Here is an 18,419-nt window from a genome sequence, read left to right on the forward strand (position 1 = left end):
TACTGGCCCTTTACAGAAAAGGTTTGTCAACCCCTGATCTAAAATGTGGTTCCCAGACAAGTGCTATTGGCATCGCCTGGGTACTTGTCAGAAATACAGAATCTCAGACTCCAGCCCCAGGAATTTACAGTTTAAACAAGGTCTCCAGGTGATTCTGATGCAAGCTAAAGTCTAAGAAACATGTGCAAACAAAACAGCTCGTTAAAACGAAGGTTCTGATTAAGCAGGTATGGGGTGGAGTCCAAGATTCTGCATGTCTAACAAGCTCCCAGGTGAGGCTAGGACTACTGGTCCTCGGATCACACTGAATAGCAAGGATCTGGTATGTCCCCTGGCATCCTTCAGCAGCCGAATTACCAGTGGTACATGCCAGGAAAGTTTTAAAAGGGGAAGGCAGAGTTTCATGAGGAAAGCAATTCAAACGCTTTTACATGAACCCCGAGAGTGTAGTTCCTCGGGACTTACCTTCTTCAATATTTCTGTGTTCAGCAGCATGTAAATGTCTATACTACGACTTTCTTCTTTAGCAAGTGCACTCAGGTTACAATGCATTGTTAGGCAAGACATTCCTGGTTTTTCACAGTCCTGAGAAGGAAAATCGGAGAACTGTCAAATGGTATTAAGAACAAGGACAGATGCACAGCGATTTATGGAGCAGAAGGCTCCATGTGCTTCTCTGTTCTGGTGACAAAGGCAACTCCAGATGTGATCATTCCTTCTTGCCACCAGAGGGCAATGGAGGGATTTCCTGCCCAGCGGGCACCATAACATGCCTTCAAGTCAAGCAATTGGAAGAAAGCAGCTCATTGGGTACCCTACTAGAAGGTTGGCTTTTGCAAGGGGAAATAATTGTTTTTAAAAAGAAACACATTTATGCATTCCGAAAGCATTTTTCTCATGAGTCTTGACTACAAGATGTATTTCCTACATTATGTAATTTCTGCCTGTGCAGTTGCAAATACACTTTCATGCCCATTTTTCAGGTAGGGCAAATTAGAGGGCCAAGAAATCATATGACTCAAGAAAACACAGGAGTACAGAAAAACACATGTTGGACCAAGAAAATACCTGAATTTCCAAAAGAAATGTAAATTCCAAATTTAAGTTACAAAAGAAGAATTCTTCTCTTTTGTATTTTAGGATCCAAAATGTCCACACATACCTTCACGATGTTTCATATGTGGGGTAACGTTTTCAGCCAGATACACAGTTGTATGTCAAACAATCAGCTATCACTACACCTAATGATTCTAAGAGCTTTTAAAAATAGTTGTATCATCAGCACTATGTAAGTAAAAAAAATCCAACACTCCAAGTGGCAAACAGACCTACTTTTATAGGAAAAAAAATATGAGTGGTGTGCCTAGTCTGAAATAAGGAGCTAAAGAGATAAAGGAACCAAAGATATGAGGAAAGGAAGTGTTGGAGTAGTATATGATTCTACCTTTAATACCGTCACTTTTTAAAAAATGGGGCATGACTTACATGGCAAACAGAATAAATCTGAAGGGTCCATCTTGATATAATTTTACATATGTTTATACCCAGATCAAGATGTAGAACCTTTCTGGTACCTGAGCACGTTCTCTCATGCTCTCTGCTGTTGATATTCCTCCCAAAGTAACCACTACCTGGCCTCCATTGTCATTGATGGTTTTGCTATTTCTGAACTTCATGTAAGTGAAACATTACAATATGTGTCCTTTTGTCTCTAGCTTCTTTCACATAAATATTATGAGATTTATTCATGCGGTTAGGTGCAGCAGTTTTCTATTGCTCTGTAACATTCCACTGTATGGCTACACCACAATGGTTTACTCACTTTCCTGTGGATGGCTATTTGGATCGTTTCCACTTTTTGGTATAGTAAGATGGCTGTGGTTATTGTCTATGTCTTTTGGGGGACACAAGAACTCATTTCTCTTGGGGATATACCTGGGAGTGGAATTCCTGGGTCATGGGGTACAAATATCTTCTGTGCGAATAGATACTGCCCAGCAGTTTTCCAAAGTGGTTGTACAAGAGCCATCACTCTTGATTAGACTCCTACTAGTTGAAGGAATGTTTTACTACTTTGTGCTTTGGTTGCAAAGGTTTTCCCTTTGCCGGGCAATGGAACTTGGAATGCCAATTTAACACTTTGATTGAAACCTCAGGCTGAAACATAGGAGCTGACCACAGTCCTCATGATTTTCTAAGCCAATTGATTAAAACCATATTTGGGGAATAATAAATGCCAAATAGAAAACTGGCCTCTCATCTCAGACTTGCCTTCTTAGAGAGGACCACCCATGTTGACCCAACCAGTAAGCAAATTCTTACCAAGACTTTTCTTCCAGACTTTGTGAAAAAAGCAAATATAGTATGGAAGATATTTTCTTGTTCTTGAGGGATGATGCAGGGGGTTGGGTTTTTCTGGAAAGAACAGTTTCCCTTCTCTTGGCCCACCTGAAAATGAAAAGAAATCTGTCAGATCGGTCCACCCGAGCATAGATCATGAGCATGGAATTCTTTATGGTAGACGGGGTAGCAGTAGGGCCCAATGTCAGCTTTCCCCCTTGTCCATTCTCCAGTGGACGACAATGGCCGAAAAACTGAAAGGCAGAAGTAGAAGCATCCACAAGAGGGAACAATAGAAAATGTAGATCCTCAGTCCTTAAATAACTAAGATGACATGGCACACAACATGTAAATGAGATGTGTCTAGGAAACCGTAACACATACGGAACAAAATAAACCTACTTTCATCATCTCCAAAGCACATTTATCAGCATTCTTACAACGCTCTGAGATAAGCATTCGCGCTCTTTGTCCGGACGAGGAAAATGAGACTCAAGTTAGCTCACTTGCCAACAATAATCACAGAGTCCAGAACCCAGATTTTGAACCCAGATCTTCTGAGACCAAACCTTTATGCCTGCTCCACTGCCAGAGGTGTTCAAACTGTGTTCCATGGAACCCCTAGGGTGCTGTAAAATCCCATAGTAGTCTCTCTAGTGAGGAGAAGAGGGATCCAGCAGGACTGCTCTGGGCCCTCATCTCTGCTCCAACTAGAGAGCTTCAACCACTTGTAACGTCATTTAAAACCAGGGTTCTGCTACCAAAAAAAAAAAAAAAAAAAAAAGGTTGGACAGCCACCGCACTGAGCCATACAGCAGCTTATATGCCCAGTGAGCTCTTGGTGAGTTTTCTGACAGCAATAGCAATGGTTTTGGGCAATAGCAACATCAAAAGCAAAACAAACCAAAAAGTGACAGTGTATAGTCTTCCATGTGATTTCTTTAAGAACAACACTATTTTTAATGCCCAAATGGAGGAATTGTTTAAAAAACAAAGTCTTCTTTATATAGCATCACATTACACTGGTGAAAGCTGAATACTGGACATGACTGAAGGTCAAGTCACAAAATTAATAATTGGGAATTCATAATTTAGGATTGTGTTTACAATCCCATTTCTCACCAGAAGCATCTGTTTAAACTAACTTTCCTATCTTTAAGGTCCTTGAGTAAGATACAGTATATAGTTTGAATTTATTAAAGAATTTTTCAACTTCTCATTCATGGTAGGGAGTAAGGTTTAAATTTTTTACCTAAAGAAACTTCTAACTTAAGCTAACAATGTTAATCTTTTGATAATGAACTATAAAACAAGACCCCAAAATGTACTAAATTGATCTCTATTTTATCTCTGGTCTGAACACATATGCCAGGATTCACAGTATATACCTGAAAATAAGTAAGATGAAGGTATATTTCATCTAATTAATTATTAGAAAAGAATTACAAATCTCTTATAGTTTATGACTTGTTATTCTTTAAAAGGTTCTCATAATTTGGTATTCTCCCAATTACTCGATTTTAACCACAAAATCTGGGAAGACACCAGCCTGAAATGGTCTCAATTAATGTTGGTTTTGGATATTCTTAAGAGGTCATTAGAGGGCATTAATGGGAAGAAACAATGAGATTTAACACATATTTGGTGATTATTCCTGGGGCGCATTTGTAAGTTGTGATAAATATTTTAAAGCTCATTTCAGAAAGCAAAACATGTTTCCTAAGTAGTGAATATCATGAGTAATAAATAACTTGTAAGACAAATGAGAACTACATCTGCTGCAATGTTATACATTGACATGTGGGATATAAAACTGAAAGCAACCAAGGAACAAAACTAACAAATAAAGAAACAAAAACTCATAAACACAGATAATTCAGTGGTTACCAAAGGGTAAGGGGGAGAAGGGGGTCGTAAATGAGGGTAAATGGGGTGACATATATGGTGATGGAAGGAGAACTGACTCTGGGTGGTAAACACACACTGTGATATGTAGATGATGTATTATAGAATTATACACTTGAAACATATGTAACTTTACTAACCATTGTCACCCCCTAATAAATTTTAATAAAAAAAATTCAGCATCAAACGGATCCAAACAGTTTTGCATTTCAAATAAATTAGACAAATTGAAGATGATATGCTCAGAAAGCTATTGACTGAAAAGTGGCTTTAGTAATGGCATACCTTGATCTCAAAAGATGTACATTTGCATAAAACCATTTTGGGAAATGTGTGAATGGGAAGAGTAATATAAATTAATATATTATTAATATATTATTCTCATATAATTTTAAGTACAGTATCCCCTTATCTGCAGGGATACATTCCAAGACCCCCAGTGGATGCCTGAAATTGCAGATAGTACTGGAAAAACGTGTTTTTTTTTCCTATATGTATATACCTTTTCACTTACGAGGTGTGATTTAAAAATATGGTAAATGTTTAAATTAAAAAAAAAATTATTACAGTAAAAGACACGTTGCCATTAATCTCCCTCAAAATACCCCCCCTCGCTTCAAATACACTTATCCCATTGTTCTTGACAATTTCTGAAGTGGTTCTGGAAGTCCTCTTTTGTGAGTGTCTTTAGTTGTGCTGTTGTGGCTGCCTTGATGTCCTGAATCAATTCAAACCGTTTTCTTTTCATGGTCATTTTGACTTTGGGGAAGAGCCAGAAGTTGCATGGTGCCAGATCCGGTGAATAAGGTGGATGGGGACACACCGTAATGTTTTTATTTGACAGAAATTGCCGTTCCAGAAGCAATGTGTGACACGGAGTATTGTCATGATGGAGGATGAAGTAAAGACATTCAAGAAAGAGGACTTCCAGAACTGCTTCAGAAAGTGGCAAAAACGATGAGCTAAGTGTGTTTGAAGCAAAGGGGAGTATTTTGAGGGGGATTAATGGCAATGTGTCTTTTACTGTAATAAAATTTTTTAAATTTAAACATTCACTGTATTTTTCAATCACACCTCATAAAGGAAGCACATTATAGCTTCTCTTTGGCACATCTAAATTGCCAGCATTACTACTCTTGTACTTTGGGGACATTATTAAGTAAAATAGGGTGACTTGAACACACACTGCGATACTGTGACAGTCGATCTGATAACCCAGACGTCTACTAAGTGACTGAGGCAGGAACATACACAGCGTGGAGATGCTGGAGAAAGGAATGATTCTCATACCAGGCGGAATGGAGCTGACAGCTCGAGATAATCGTCACGTTATTCAAAACGGTGTGCAATTTAAAAACACATGAATTATTTCTGGATTTTTCCATATAATAGTTTTGGACCATGGTTGACCGTGGGTAACTGAAACCACAGAAAGTGAAACCGTGGATAAGGGGGTGCTACTGTATACAACTACATGATTAGGTTAAATATTCTAAGTAGGTATTTCATTTTTCCAACCTTTTTATTGAAGTAAAATTTATATTCACTGAAGTGCACAGATCTTAGGGTACAGCTTGATGAATGAAGTCACCCATGTAACTACCACCACAATGAAGGTACAGAGTGTGTCCATCACTCCAGTAAGTTCCCTCTGGCCCCTTTCCAAAAGTCAATTCCCATCCCCCATCTCAAAGGCAACCACAGTTCTGATTCCTATTCAGTTGGCCAAAAAAACTTGGTTAAGTTTATCTCATTAGGGAGATGGGGGATAGGGTAATTTGGGAGTTGCCCTATATTTAGGCATATATAGCGTATGGTGGATGGAAAACATTTTGTTCACTGAGCATTTGAGAATTTGAATGTGGGCTCATGGTCTTAATTTAATCACTTTTCACTCTGAAGCATGTGGGTCTCCACTTTCCCATTTGTCTTCTGGAGTGGACATTTGCTGAAAGGCCACTGGAAAAACGGTCCTCCTGCAGGCCTGTGGCATGTACATTCCTCTGTTGAGATGATCAGGTTTGGCCACCCAAACACATTTGGTCTTGGTTTAGAGAAACAGAATCTCTGTATCTTGCAGGAGGCATCTGTCCTAATTAAAGTCAGGGATGAGGGCAGAGTTCCTTCTGGCTCTACAAACTGGCAGTTGGCACTTCTAGGCCAGGAGAGAAAGTATGGGAGCAGAGCCCCAAACCCAGCTAGTTTCACTAATGGGCTTCGGGTGTGAGGCCTGGTGCTGTCACCCCCTGTAACCCGCCTCCCACCCCCCCGCACAGCAGGGCAAGGGGGTGAGAAACAAGCGAAGCCTCAGTCCCAAGCCTGTGGGGCAGAGACCTGGCTCAGAACTATTTTCCTCTTTCTCCCGGGAGTCTCTGAGCAGCCTGTGAACAGGGTGATGATGGTGACATGACGTGATTCGGTGTGACATTTGATCTGCCCCAGTGGAATCTGGAGAAGGGAAGTGGGGACGGAGTTTGTGGTGAATGAAAATCTCAGCCAGTTGTGCTCCCAACTGCGGTTATGCGGGAATCACTTCAATCGGGAAAATGACGTTTTTCTGGGAGGTTCAGGGTGGTCCTCTTTCAAAGAGAGATTGAAGGTTGCTTGGTGCTGCACGGATCTGATTCAGACGAGCTAATCCTGTTGTAGGCGCTCCCTCAGCTAAAACTGAGCAATGCAGCCCCTGGCTAGGGTTATCAAAGGCAAGCGTTTTGCTATGTGTTGAGTATATACGTATGCCAGAGCCAGATACCCAACACATGTGCAGCCCTTCCTGTGTGTGTGCCAGGCTCTGAGTGCTTTACACCAATTAACTCATCCAGTCCTCACTCCCACAAGCTGAGTGCTACTCCTATCCCCATTTTACGGATGGAGAAAATGAAAGACAAGGCGAGGTCGTTTGACTGCCTGAGGTTCCCCAGCTGGTAGGTGGCATAGCTGGGTTGGAATGCAGGCCATTCGGCTCCAGAGATCTGCTTGTAACCCCCTCCCTGCCTCTCAGGTATGCAGGCTAAGGATGGAGCTGTGAGGATAGAGGGAAAACACCTTTTCCTGTTTTGACCTTGGTCAAAGGAAGGAACCAGTAGCCTAGAAGCCTCGGGATCCCAGCGTCCTCCATGCTGATCCAGTTCTGCCACTGTGGGGAAGAAAATGACTCCAGCCCAGACACTGGGAGACAAAAACGCCTGCTGCTCGGGAAGCCAGGCCGCCCCATGCAGTCTCAGGCTGGAAGGGGACCAGAACATCCTGAAATGTTGCTTTTGGAAGGCAGCTCCAAGATCATGCAGTCCTATGGCCTTGCCTGACAGATAAGGAACCAGAGGCCTCGAGTTCCGTGACTCGCCCAAGGTCATATGACTGGCTGTTGGCAGTGACACCCAGTGAAGGAATCTTGTGGCACAGATGGCCGTGATGAACACGCGACTGTCCTGGGCTTCAGCCCCAGCTCTGCCTCCTAACAGCTGTGCCAATTTGTGTGTCTCCAAGGGCCTCAGTTTCCTCACGTGTAAAATGAGGACGGTGGCCTAGGTGGTCACTAAGGTTGGCCTCAGTTGCTAATCCCACACTCTGAAGACTATCTGTACATTTTAACGAGAGCATGGGGTCCCCTATCTCCCATTACGTAGGTAAGCAATTGCTGAGCCCCCCAGCACCCCCAATTTGGTTTTAACCACCCTGTTTGCTCAAAATCAAGGGGAAGGAATGTTTTCTTCTTGTGTTGCAGACAACATAGGCACCACGGCACTCATTTCTCCTTGGCTGGCCAAGGGCTCTGTGGTCATTGCCCCCTGCTCATCTCTGCCCACTCCCTTCTCATTTATTTTCCAGACTATCTGGGTCCAAATGCTTCCCATGACATGGCTGCTTATCTTCTGTGACCTCTGGGAGCTGGAAGAGGTCCATGTCTCTTGGAATGTGAGTGCTTTCAAGGATGCGGGATACAATGTCAAGGCTGAATTCTGTGAAGGCAGCTATTGCGGGTTTTCTGTTGGCAGTTGGCCTCCCTCCTTCCGCCATCCCGACCCCAAAGAAAACATTGCAAGTTGAAACCAAGAGATAATGGTGGCTTGGGAAACTGTTGGGAGCCCAAGGAGAATGTGGACGTCACTTGGGGGCAGACGCCCAGCCCCATCGCTGAGTTCAGATATGAATGGGAATAATACCAGCTACCATTAGGTATTATTCTGAGAGCTATGATACACACTGAATCCTTGTAACACTCATGTGCAGAGGGTACTGCTATCAGTAGCGTGACCATATAATATATGGTCCAAACGGGGACATTTTTGAGTGAAGTGGGGAGTCCATGAGACAGACTAGCATGATAGAGACACATATCAGGGATGTGCCAGGCAAACGGGGACATCTGGTCTCCTTAATTTTTACCCCCATTTCGACATGAGAACACTGAGGCCCAGAGAGGTTAAACAACCTGTCACGTACCTACAAGCTTTGACTTTGGAAGGAGCGTCATCTCCAAAATCGCCACCAGGATACTCACTGTCCTGTTCTACCTCCCTCAGACCTGGGGTGCACAGCCTCTGTTCCACACACACCTGGACCATCATCTTATTGCTTATCCTTTCACAGCCCTCGGAGCAGGGCTCCTGTTGTCATTATACATTTTGTCTGCACGTTTCTTCCTCTACCAGTACATCAGCCCCTGCCTTGACCTGCATCCCTGACTGGGAGGTGGCAGCTCAGGTGGGTCATGGAGGATAACAAGAATTTCCAGAGAGCAGAGAGGAAAGGGGGAAAGTTCCAGGAAGAAGGAGCAGACTATGCAGAAGCATGGACGTACAAAAGGCAGACTTGCGTCTAGAGAGCCTCGTTCAACATGGCTCAAGCACCGGATGAATGTTGGGGAGTAGTGGCCAGAAATGAGGCAGGGGAGGTGGGCCTGGACACAGAGGAAAACCTTGCTGGCAAACTGGAGAGGGTGGGCAGTTACCCAGAAGGAGAACTAACATGTCTCAAATTAAGGAAATGCTTTTCCCCTGAGGCATGTGGTGTTATTGGTGTATTTTTAACAGGCTAAGGCATAAATGTCCCCTTTCTACCAGCATCAGCCCCAAGCCTTTAATGTATTCCCGCTGGTTGGGTTCTGGGCTGGGGAGAAGTCACCAAAGTGTCTCTGACTTGATGTACAAAGCTCACTGCCTTGAACACAGGACACAGGCAATAAAAGAGAAATGGAAGATTAAATTAGCAGAGGAACAAACTCAATGACAACAGTGCTTTCCTTGAGGCAAGCTTGGAGTTTTTACTAATGTAGGTCTCGGGCAAAGTCTGATCTAAAAACTGTTGAATTGACTTGGATTAAAGGGGGCATAGGTTCATTTCTGAGTAACATGTGTTTTCTGTTAACTGACATTTATCTCTTAATCATTGACTTTATGTTCTCTGTTACATCCTTAGGCCACTTTTCCATATCATCTTACACCAATCACAGCTGATGGCAACCGAGTAAACATGACCCATCTCCTGACTTGCCACCTGCTCCTCTGAATTCACATGCCCCTTGGCTTTAAAACCCAGAAAAGGTTTTGAATGACTACTTTGTTAATTTAATTACCTGTTGCCTACTCTTGGAACCAAGGTATCAGAAGACAGTAAGTTCCCTTTCTGCCACCGGAGACTGAACATTTACCAAAGTGGCTTTGATTATATTAATTTTAGGACTCCAAGGTTTGAAATAAAATAATATTCATAAAAGGATCAAGAAATGATACCCACTGGTTAACTAGGCCAACCTAATACATTTACTACTAGAAAGATAAATAAGAACTACATGTAAACTGTGATAAGCAGTTTTACAGAGTTCTTCATATTGTGCCTTTTATTAAATCACATTGCTATGATTTATTAATGTGGTTCTTTGTATTCACCAAAGAACAGTAAAAAATGACAATATTTTAATCATAAGTCCTAAGATAAATATTTTCATGTCTCTCCATTCATTTCAAGCCTTTGTAATAATACAGACACAGAATGACCCAGAAGGGGTGGACCCATTTATTTATCCTGAATTTTCCATTGCAGTGACACTCTTTAATATAAGGGCAGAGAAACACTGACAACACTCTTGGGTAGTTCCTCATAATGGATAAGCCTAGCTTTATGTTACTAATATATTCAAAAGGTTGAAAACACACTTTTTGTGTGTGCATCATATCATTTAAAGGAATGATATCCTCTCAATGACATCCTTTGGTAGACCCTTCTGAAGAGTTACAGATTCTTTTGCTTTGTAAAATGGGTGCCCTTGTTTATCAGTTCAGTAAGTTCTGATTTTCTGATAAACTTAGCTCTGTGTGTAGCTAGCGACTCAAATGTGTTCATACAAATAGACAAAAAGGAAAAACATTTTGCTTTCCAAAGAAGAAAAACACTCTGATGATCATAACACGAGGTACATTAATTTGAGGCTCTAGATTTGGACAGTCTCTCTGACCTCTGATCCTCAAATGAAGAGCCATGTTCTGTGTTTGAACCGAAAAGGGTAAATGAGAACACATGACAGCTACCCATAAATAACAGTCCGCTGCCAAACCTGCAGAGTTGGAAATGGAGTTTAAGAATGACCTAGTATTATTGAATTTCCAGAAAGGGAAAGATAGTAACTTTCAAAAGCTGGAAAAGGTCAGAACTTTAACTCTAGATGTCTTCTTTCTAATTGAAAAATGATCTTCTAAATAAAATCTTTGCTTTCCCCAACCCTTTTCCCATCCTGTAAGTCCATCACCACTGTGAAAAGTCGTACTAGCTCTGAAAGGTCAGGGTGTTACTGAGAGCAAAACTGAAACAGAAAATAAAGGGGCAAAGCCTCAAAATCAACGTTCCAGAGAACAGGAAGAACACAGCCCATTGCACAATTTTGACCTCCGTAGGAGTCTGCCATTCTTCCATTAAAATCTCACTTCTTACGATAAAAGCTAATGTTTTCTTTCTCTCCCACCAGCTCTTCTAGGGTTTGGCTAAAACAATGTAGCTCCCTCCCCACTCCTCCGCACCCTTTTCCTCTGGGTGTGACAGGCCAACATGCTGCAAAGTCAAGAGTGCAGGCTGCCACCAGGCTGCCCTGTCAAAGAGAATTCATTTACATTGACTCAGAGAAAGACACGTCTCCCAGATGAGGCCCATTTCACAAACATGGGGATGGCCTTTCACTGGAATTAAAGTGATGCAGATGGGATGTAGTTTCAGAGAAGCAGTGACACAAAAGAATTTCCAGATGTGGTCAGATTCTCTTAGCGAAAAAGTGAGACATGAATATGTTATCTGAGCACTTGACATGCATGCCAAAATTTTTACTTTCCACAGATAATGACACATTTTGGAGGCAGAATGGTCTGTGGATTTGGATAATAAATGAGTCAGTAGCCCCCCTATGGGACATAACACAGTCCTCGCACTTGTATTGGTTTATTTAAGTTCTGGTTCTAGCCTTGGACCCATCTTACAGTAAAAGATAAAGGAGCACACCTACTGGGTTATCTCTGCATTTATTAGATGTAACACTTCATTATTACCCTTTTATCAAAAGGTAAATAATCATTTTTCTGAATGCCATGTTTCGTGTCTAACCTCTTACACTCCTTTTCTGAAGAGTATAAACATCAGAGCAGTGAAAAGAGAACGCTAGATGCCATTCATTAAGTCTCAAGCTTGAAGACTTCATGGGAGGCCTGAAACATTGCTTTAGGTCATAAGTTTATATTCTGAAGGAGAAGTGAGTGAAGTTGGCTCCCTGACAGCGAGGGAGATAATTACTTCTCAGTGTCTAACAATGTTGAGAAAGTTCCTTTGGATCTTTGGAAGAAACTCGGTGTGTCTGTCAGAAAGGAGTTTTCCTGTTTGTGTGCTTCCGAAGTATACACAATTAGTGCTCAGCAGGTTAAATTAGAACCATGTGTTTCTCGGCAATGACCGATGCGCTCTGTTTATCCTCAGTGAGATTTCCTGTTACCGACTTTGGTAACAACCCATCACCCCTGCAATGACAGGGCTCTGTGTCATGTTGCTTTTAAGGAATGAAAGAAGGAATGAAGGAAAGTAAACTGCGTAATCACCAACTGTTAAGGCCAGAGAACACCAGGCACCTAAGTGTGGGCATTCCGACCGGCCCACACGCCGCAAGGAAGCATTAATGCTTCCAGATGTCACAGCGGCAGGAGCACAAGGCCCTTTGATAAGGCTGGCGCCCTCAGTCAGCAGGGAGATGGCACTGATTCATTTGCTCTGTTCACACAGGTTACAGGGCAGCCTCGGGACCGCACTGTGTGTGGACAGCCCAGTTTGAACCGTATCCCCACCTTCCAGAGGGTGCGTGTTGAGTGCAAGCTGTCCTTCCAGCCCAAACTAAAACTGACCCCACAGCCCAGGAACGTCATAATTCTGTCTCCAGAATTCAATCAGCCATCGCTTCGCTTTTTAAGTGTTTGGCTTCTGTTGAGGGGTAAAAAAAAAAAAAAAAAAAAAAGAAGGAAGCCAGCCTAATCCTGGCCCATTTCAGGAACTTGACTATTCAGCTCACATTCAGACATGTGCAGAAAGAAGAAAAAAAAGTGCTTTTGAGGCCATCGCTGAGATCAGCAGACTTGACGTGTGTGTGTGTGTGTGTGTGTGTGTGTGTGTAGGGAGGGAAGGAGGGAGGGTAGGAGGGAGGGATGGAGTGAAGGAGTGGGGAGGGAGGGAGAGAATGAGACAGAGAGGGGATTTGAATTTAATGCAAATTTCCCGAGTTCCTAGGACATAGGAGGTACATATTAAATGTGTGGCAGGGTATACAGGTATCTAAGGACACACACCTACCCTAAGGCAGAAAGAAATATTTGTGATGGTTTACTACTAGAGTGGGAGTCGTCAATTCTTTCATTTAATTGAGCACATACTGTGGCTCAGACACCAAACGCTGGGAATACAAAGGAAACAAGGCAGCCATGACCTTTACGGTCACACTATTTTTAATCTTGTGAAAGAAGAGAGACAATGAAAAAATAGCAATTTCAGATAGTGGCCAGTGATATGGAGAAAATAACACACAGGGAAATGGGACAGAAAGTGGATGGGGGTTTGCAACTTTAGTTAACATGGTCAGGAAAGACCTCCCTGAAAAGGTGAACTTTAGGCTCAGACCTGCATTATGAGAAGGAGCCAGCCACGCAAAGATTTCGGGGAAGAGGGTTCTCAACAGTGGCAGGTGCAAAGGCCCTGAGGTAGGATTATCTGGGAAGGCATCTGTGAGGGCTTGATGGAAGAGAGGATGTGTGAATTGGGTCTTAACTGCACTTTCTATAGCTAGAGGAAGGGTGACGCCATTGGCAAGGTCAGAAGGCCCAGGAAAGTGAACAGTGGGTGGTTCAGCAGCCTTCCTGGTCTGGAGTGGCTGGAAGACAAGGTCAGGGATGAGGTCAGAGCCAGAGGATATTGGCCTGGAAAGCTGGGTGGGAGGTCATGTAGGGTTTTAGACCTCATGGTTTTGGCCATTAAGATCTCCCTGTTGATCTTTTAATAGAGAACCTCAGGATGTCTCTGCGAGTTACACAGATAAATTATTAGGAGTGGAAATCAGCAAGTTCTCAAATGGTAAACTGGGTCCTCCCTGCCTGAGTAATAACAGTTTGTGATAAGGAAAGGCTGGATAAAGAGGCTTAGATATCTGGTGCTCAGTTCTGAATTTTTATTTATTTGGACAATGTGGAGAGAGCAAAGAGAATGGCCTAAAATGGGAAAAAGATAATTAAAGGACCAGTGCTCTTGTAGAAAAGAGAAGTGGGAAGAATGACTAAGTAACAACTTAACTTCTCCACAGAGGGAGCTAGGCAACTGTTTTCCATTTTAGCTCAGAAAAGGTCAGGGAAATTAGAGCATGAAAAATTGAGGATAGTCACAAAAAAATGAAATTTAAGGGATACGAGAATGAGTCCACTAAGAGAACTTGCTGGAAACCTGGTTCTGTTGTATTGGGGAGATGTCTTGATGTACTCTGTTCAAAGGCAGACGGTTAGATCACATAATCTGCAAATCCACACCAGGGCTGGAAATCCACCTCCTGCTGGAGAGGGGTTTCCTTTTCCCCCTTCTCTCTCTTATCCCCTTAACATAAGCTGTATTATTGCCAGTTCACTTTACATGACATCATTTAAGTGATAGGATATCAAGGAAAAGGATGCACAGCACCCAAGGACTTTGCATCCCGGGAAGGGTGCCTAAACCTTGGATTCTTGTTAGCAGGAATCTGCCAGCCAGGATGAGCGCTGAGTTGATATAGGGTGGGTCTTTGAATTTCTACAGAAAAAACTGAGGGTGAAGGAGGAGAAGAAAAGAACACGTATTCACCTGGGGAGCAAGTAGTAGACAATGAAAAAAAAAATGAGTTGTTCAGTTTTGCGTTGGGTTACTGCTGGTTGCTTTAAAGTGCCAGGCTGGCTGACGTACAAGTGAAGTCCCCTTGCTGCAGGGAAGATGTCTTGTTGCAAGTACCCTCTATGTATAACTAAGTCATAAAACCCAGATGTTTCTCATGCGAAATGTGCCTTCACAACCAGCCAGCTCTAAAAAATCACTGGTACTCTCAACTGCTGTTACCAGCAAAGGACGCGATTCACTTTGAGGCAGACAGCTCCCCCAGAGTGAGTGCTGATGAGCTCACACTGAGACTCCTGGATGTCCAACCCGGACGCCGCGCAGGGCCAGCGTGGCGGCGGCATTTCCAAGGAGAGAAACCACGTAGGGCTAAAATCAAGGAGACAGGATTCTCAGGAACACTGACTTGGCCAGGGCTTCATGTGCAAAGATCACATTACAACCCCCTGGGACAGCTCTGGTCTCCCACCCTGAAAGATGGTCTCAGCGAGACCTGCCTGCCCACGCTACTTAAAATTACACATTTGTGAGGGGTACAAATGTCTAACTATTACATCGTTTTGTACACCTGAAACTAAAAAAACCCAAAAAACCCAAAAACCCAAAAACTACAGGCTTGCCCACTCTCATCCCCTTCCCGCCTTTATTTTTTTCCATAGCATTTACCATCCTGTAACATACTATATGTTTTACTTATTATTTATATCTTTCCACCAGAATATACACAAGGGCTGGAAGTTTATTATGTTTCTGTCTGTTTTGTTCTCCACAATAAGCCAGTACTTGGCATATGATGGGTGCAAAGTATTTGTTGAATTCAGCACAGACTGAACAGAAAGCCATGAGTCTGGGTGAGATCTTTGAGGTTGAGTGTAGAAAAGAAGGAGATCCTGGGCCCCGTAGAAGTTGGAGATGAGAAAAACCACCGAGAAAGCAGAAACCAAGGGAATGCGGTGTCCGGGAAGCCAAGGAGAATGTTTCAAGGCGGTGGGCGGGAAGGATCGTATGGTAGTTATCAAGCTTTCCTTGAGACAAAACCCTATATAGTTGACTTAGGTTCAAGTAGAATTGCATACTCTGCATATGAACCTGAGTTTCAACCCACACTTATGCGTTAGGAACCAATCCTTCATCCTCCGGGCATCTGTGGCCCTTTGAGAATCTTTATGCATGCTGAGGATCTTCAGAAAAATGCATTCAGATACACACAAGACAGCAGACAGTTGCTGAGGGATCCCAGAGCCAGTAAGGTCTGCCCCAGAGTCAGGTTCAAAACCTTGCCTCTCCACAAAAGGTCTTCTTATGGCAGTAACTAAACTGTCTCAAGGTTGAAGTTTAGGGGTTACAGCTTCCTGACTTCTCCAGATATGTTTCCAAAGGTTAGAATGAATGAGCTCTCTAGGCTTTCGGGGTGGAATACAAAATGTAAATGAACTGGCTTGTCTGAAACCAACAGTGAAACAAGGGAGAACTCACCACCATCTCCTGGACGTGAAACATCTCTGCACCTCCAGAGGAGAGTCGATTGGGGAAAGAGATGCTGACAGATGAGCCAGGAAGGGTGCTTGGCCCAGTGTTATAGACCTGTGGGTATGAGACACACACAGCAAGGTTTAATAGAAACACAGACCTTCATTTCATGTCATGCAATATATACTCTAAAAGTCTTTGAAGTGATGCATACTCTAGGGTTTGGGATCTAGCAGGTCATGAAGTGAAATATCGAATGACAGGGGATTGCAATGAAATAGAAATCCTTCGAATATGCATTAAAACCCCCAAACTTTCAAAGTACCTCATTCCCTTTTAGTATTTCGTCTTCTTCCTGCTAAAAATTGTATTGCTTTTAACATACTTGGAAATTGACTCATGACTATTATACCTATGGGAATTCAGAGACAATCTAGTCCAGTGGTTCTCTAATGTTAGCACATGTCATAGTAACCAGATGGGCTTGTTAAAACATAGATTGAAGGGGTAAGGTTATGCCCGGAGTTTCTGAAGTTGTAGGTCTGGCGAGGTAGGGAAGAGGGCTGAAGGATTTGCATTTCTAATAAGTTCCCAGGAGATGCTGAGGCTGCCGACCCAGGAACCATACTCTGAGGACCACTGATCTGATCCAACCCCTTTCCTTTTACAGTTTGAGGTAACTAAGACCTTCAAAGACAAAGTGGGTTGTCCCCAAACCAAATGATCTAACTTACAGAAAGGGCTGTTCTTACCACACTATCCAGCTGATTTGGTTTCTCCATCACTCATAGCTAATCACTTGCTAATACTGTTTGATGACATCTGTGTATCTCCTTTCTATCCTGGCATGTGGTCCTGTAAAACTTTAGCCCTCTCATCTCCCCAGAACCCTCCCTAGTTTCTCTCTCCAGCAGCCCATCTTCTCCTGAGAAATGAGAGAAAAGATGGTGGCCACAAAGAGACCCATAAGAGAAAGGAGATGGAGCAAAGGCTGACCATGAAACTCAAGGGAAAAATGGAATATGATGAAAGCGAAAAAAGATGGGTAGCAGGTAGATACAGAAAGTAGATTAGTGGTCACCTAGGGGTATGGGGAGTGTGGGAGGCAGAAGAATGCCCCCCCCCCACCAGAGATGTCCACATCCCAATCCGTGGAACCTGTGAATATGTTATTTTACAAGGCAAGGGGGAATCAACATTGTTAATCCGCTGACCTTAAAATAAAGGGATTATCTTGGATTACCCAGGTAGGTGCAATGTAATCACAGGGGTCCTTACATAGGGAAGAGGGAGGTAGTCGGAATCAGGGAGATATATTGTGAGAAAGGCTCAACTGGCCATTGCTGGCTTTCAAGATGAAGGGGACCATGAACCAAAGAATGTGGACAGTCTCTAGAAAATGGAAAAGGTAAGAAAACAGATTCTCCCCTAGAGCCTCCTGAAAGGAACGCAGCCCTGCTGACACCTTGATTTCAGCCCAGTAAGACCCATTTCGGACTTCTGTCCATCAGAACTGTAAGATAATAACTTTGTGTTGTTTTACGCCACTAAGTTTGTGGTAACTTATTACAGCAGCAATAAAAAACTAATATAGGGAGTGACTGCCAATGGGTAGAGTTTCTTTTTGGGGGTGATGAAAATGTTGTAAAATTAGACTATGATGACTAGTCGCACAATTCTGTAAACATATGAAAATTATTGAATTGTACACTTTAAATGGTGAACTTTAAATGATACCTCAATAAAGATGTAACTTTTTTTTGGTAAAAAAACAATGGGTAAGAGAGTAAGAGAAAGGAAGAAATGAAATGCTGCTCAGTGGCCTGGGGACTAGACAGAGAATTCCGGGACTCAAGGCATCTCTGAAGTTGAGGTCAGAAGGGCAGAGTCAGGAGACCGGCTGGAAATCTAAGCAGGGCTTCACACATGACAGGACGTATAAGGATCTAGCTCGAGCCAGCTCTTCCCTGAAAAACCATGTCTTCATTTTTTGCAATAGTTGGTTCTGCTTCAAAGAATAGACAAAAAAATGATTGAGCGGATGAGAAGTTATTGCCAACTCTTGATTGAAAAAGAACAAAATGCACCAAAAACAACAACCCTAAGACACAAGAAGAGGAAGGACTATCCAACCACAATTGAAATAACTAATTTGAAGTGAAACGTGAGATCACAGAATTGACAAGAAACCTACTGATGTGTCTGAGAAATCCCAATTAAAACATGAGTAGGGGGAAGGAAAGAAGAAAATGATTTTGATTTGCAGTATTTCACCATCAGAGCCAGACAGATGGGAGAGCTTGTATTACCATGTTTATTTATTTTTAACAAATGTC

General features: G+C 42.7%; 1 protein-coding gene across 1 annotated transcript in view; it reads right to left on the reverse strand.

Annotated features, from left to right (window-relative positions):
- The window catches only part of ITGA9 (integrin subunit alpha 9), a 296,740-nt gene that overhangs the window by 30,816 nt on the left and 247,505 nt on the right, over positions 1-18,419 (reverse strand). Inside the window, exons 23-25 of the mRNA XM_033132690.1 lie at positions 16,090-16,197; positions 2,323-2,448; positions 466-585 (exon numbers count right to left, since the gene is read on the reverse strand). Coding sequence (XP_032988581.1) covers positions 466-585; positions 2,323-2,448; positions 16,090-16,197 — 354 coding nt within the window. The remainder of the gene's footprint in view (positions 1-465; positions 586-2,322; positions 2,449-16,089; positions 16,198-18,419) is intronic.

Source organism: Rhinolophus ferrumequinum, chromosome 17, assembly GCF_004115265.2.
Source record: "Rhinolophus ferrumequinum isolate MPI-CBG mRhiFer1 chromosome 17, mRhiFer1_v1.p, whole genome shotgun sequence".
NCBI classification, from domain to species: domain Eukaryota; kingdom Metazoa; phylum Chordata; class Mammalia; order Chiroptera; family Rhinolophidae; genus Rhinolophus; species Rhinolophus ferrumequinum.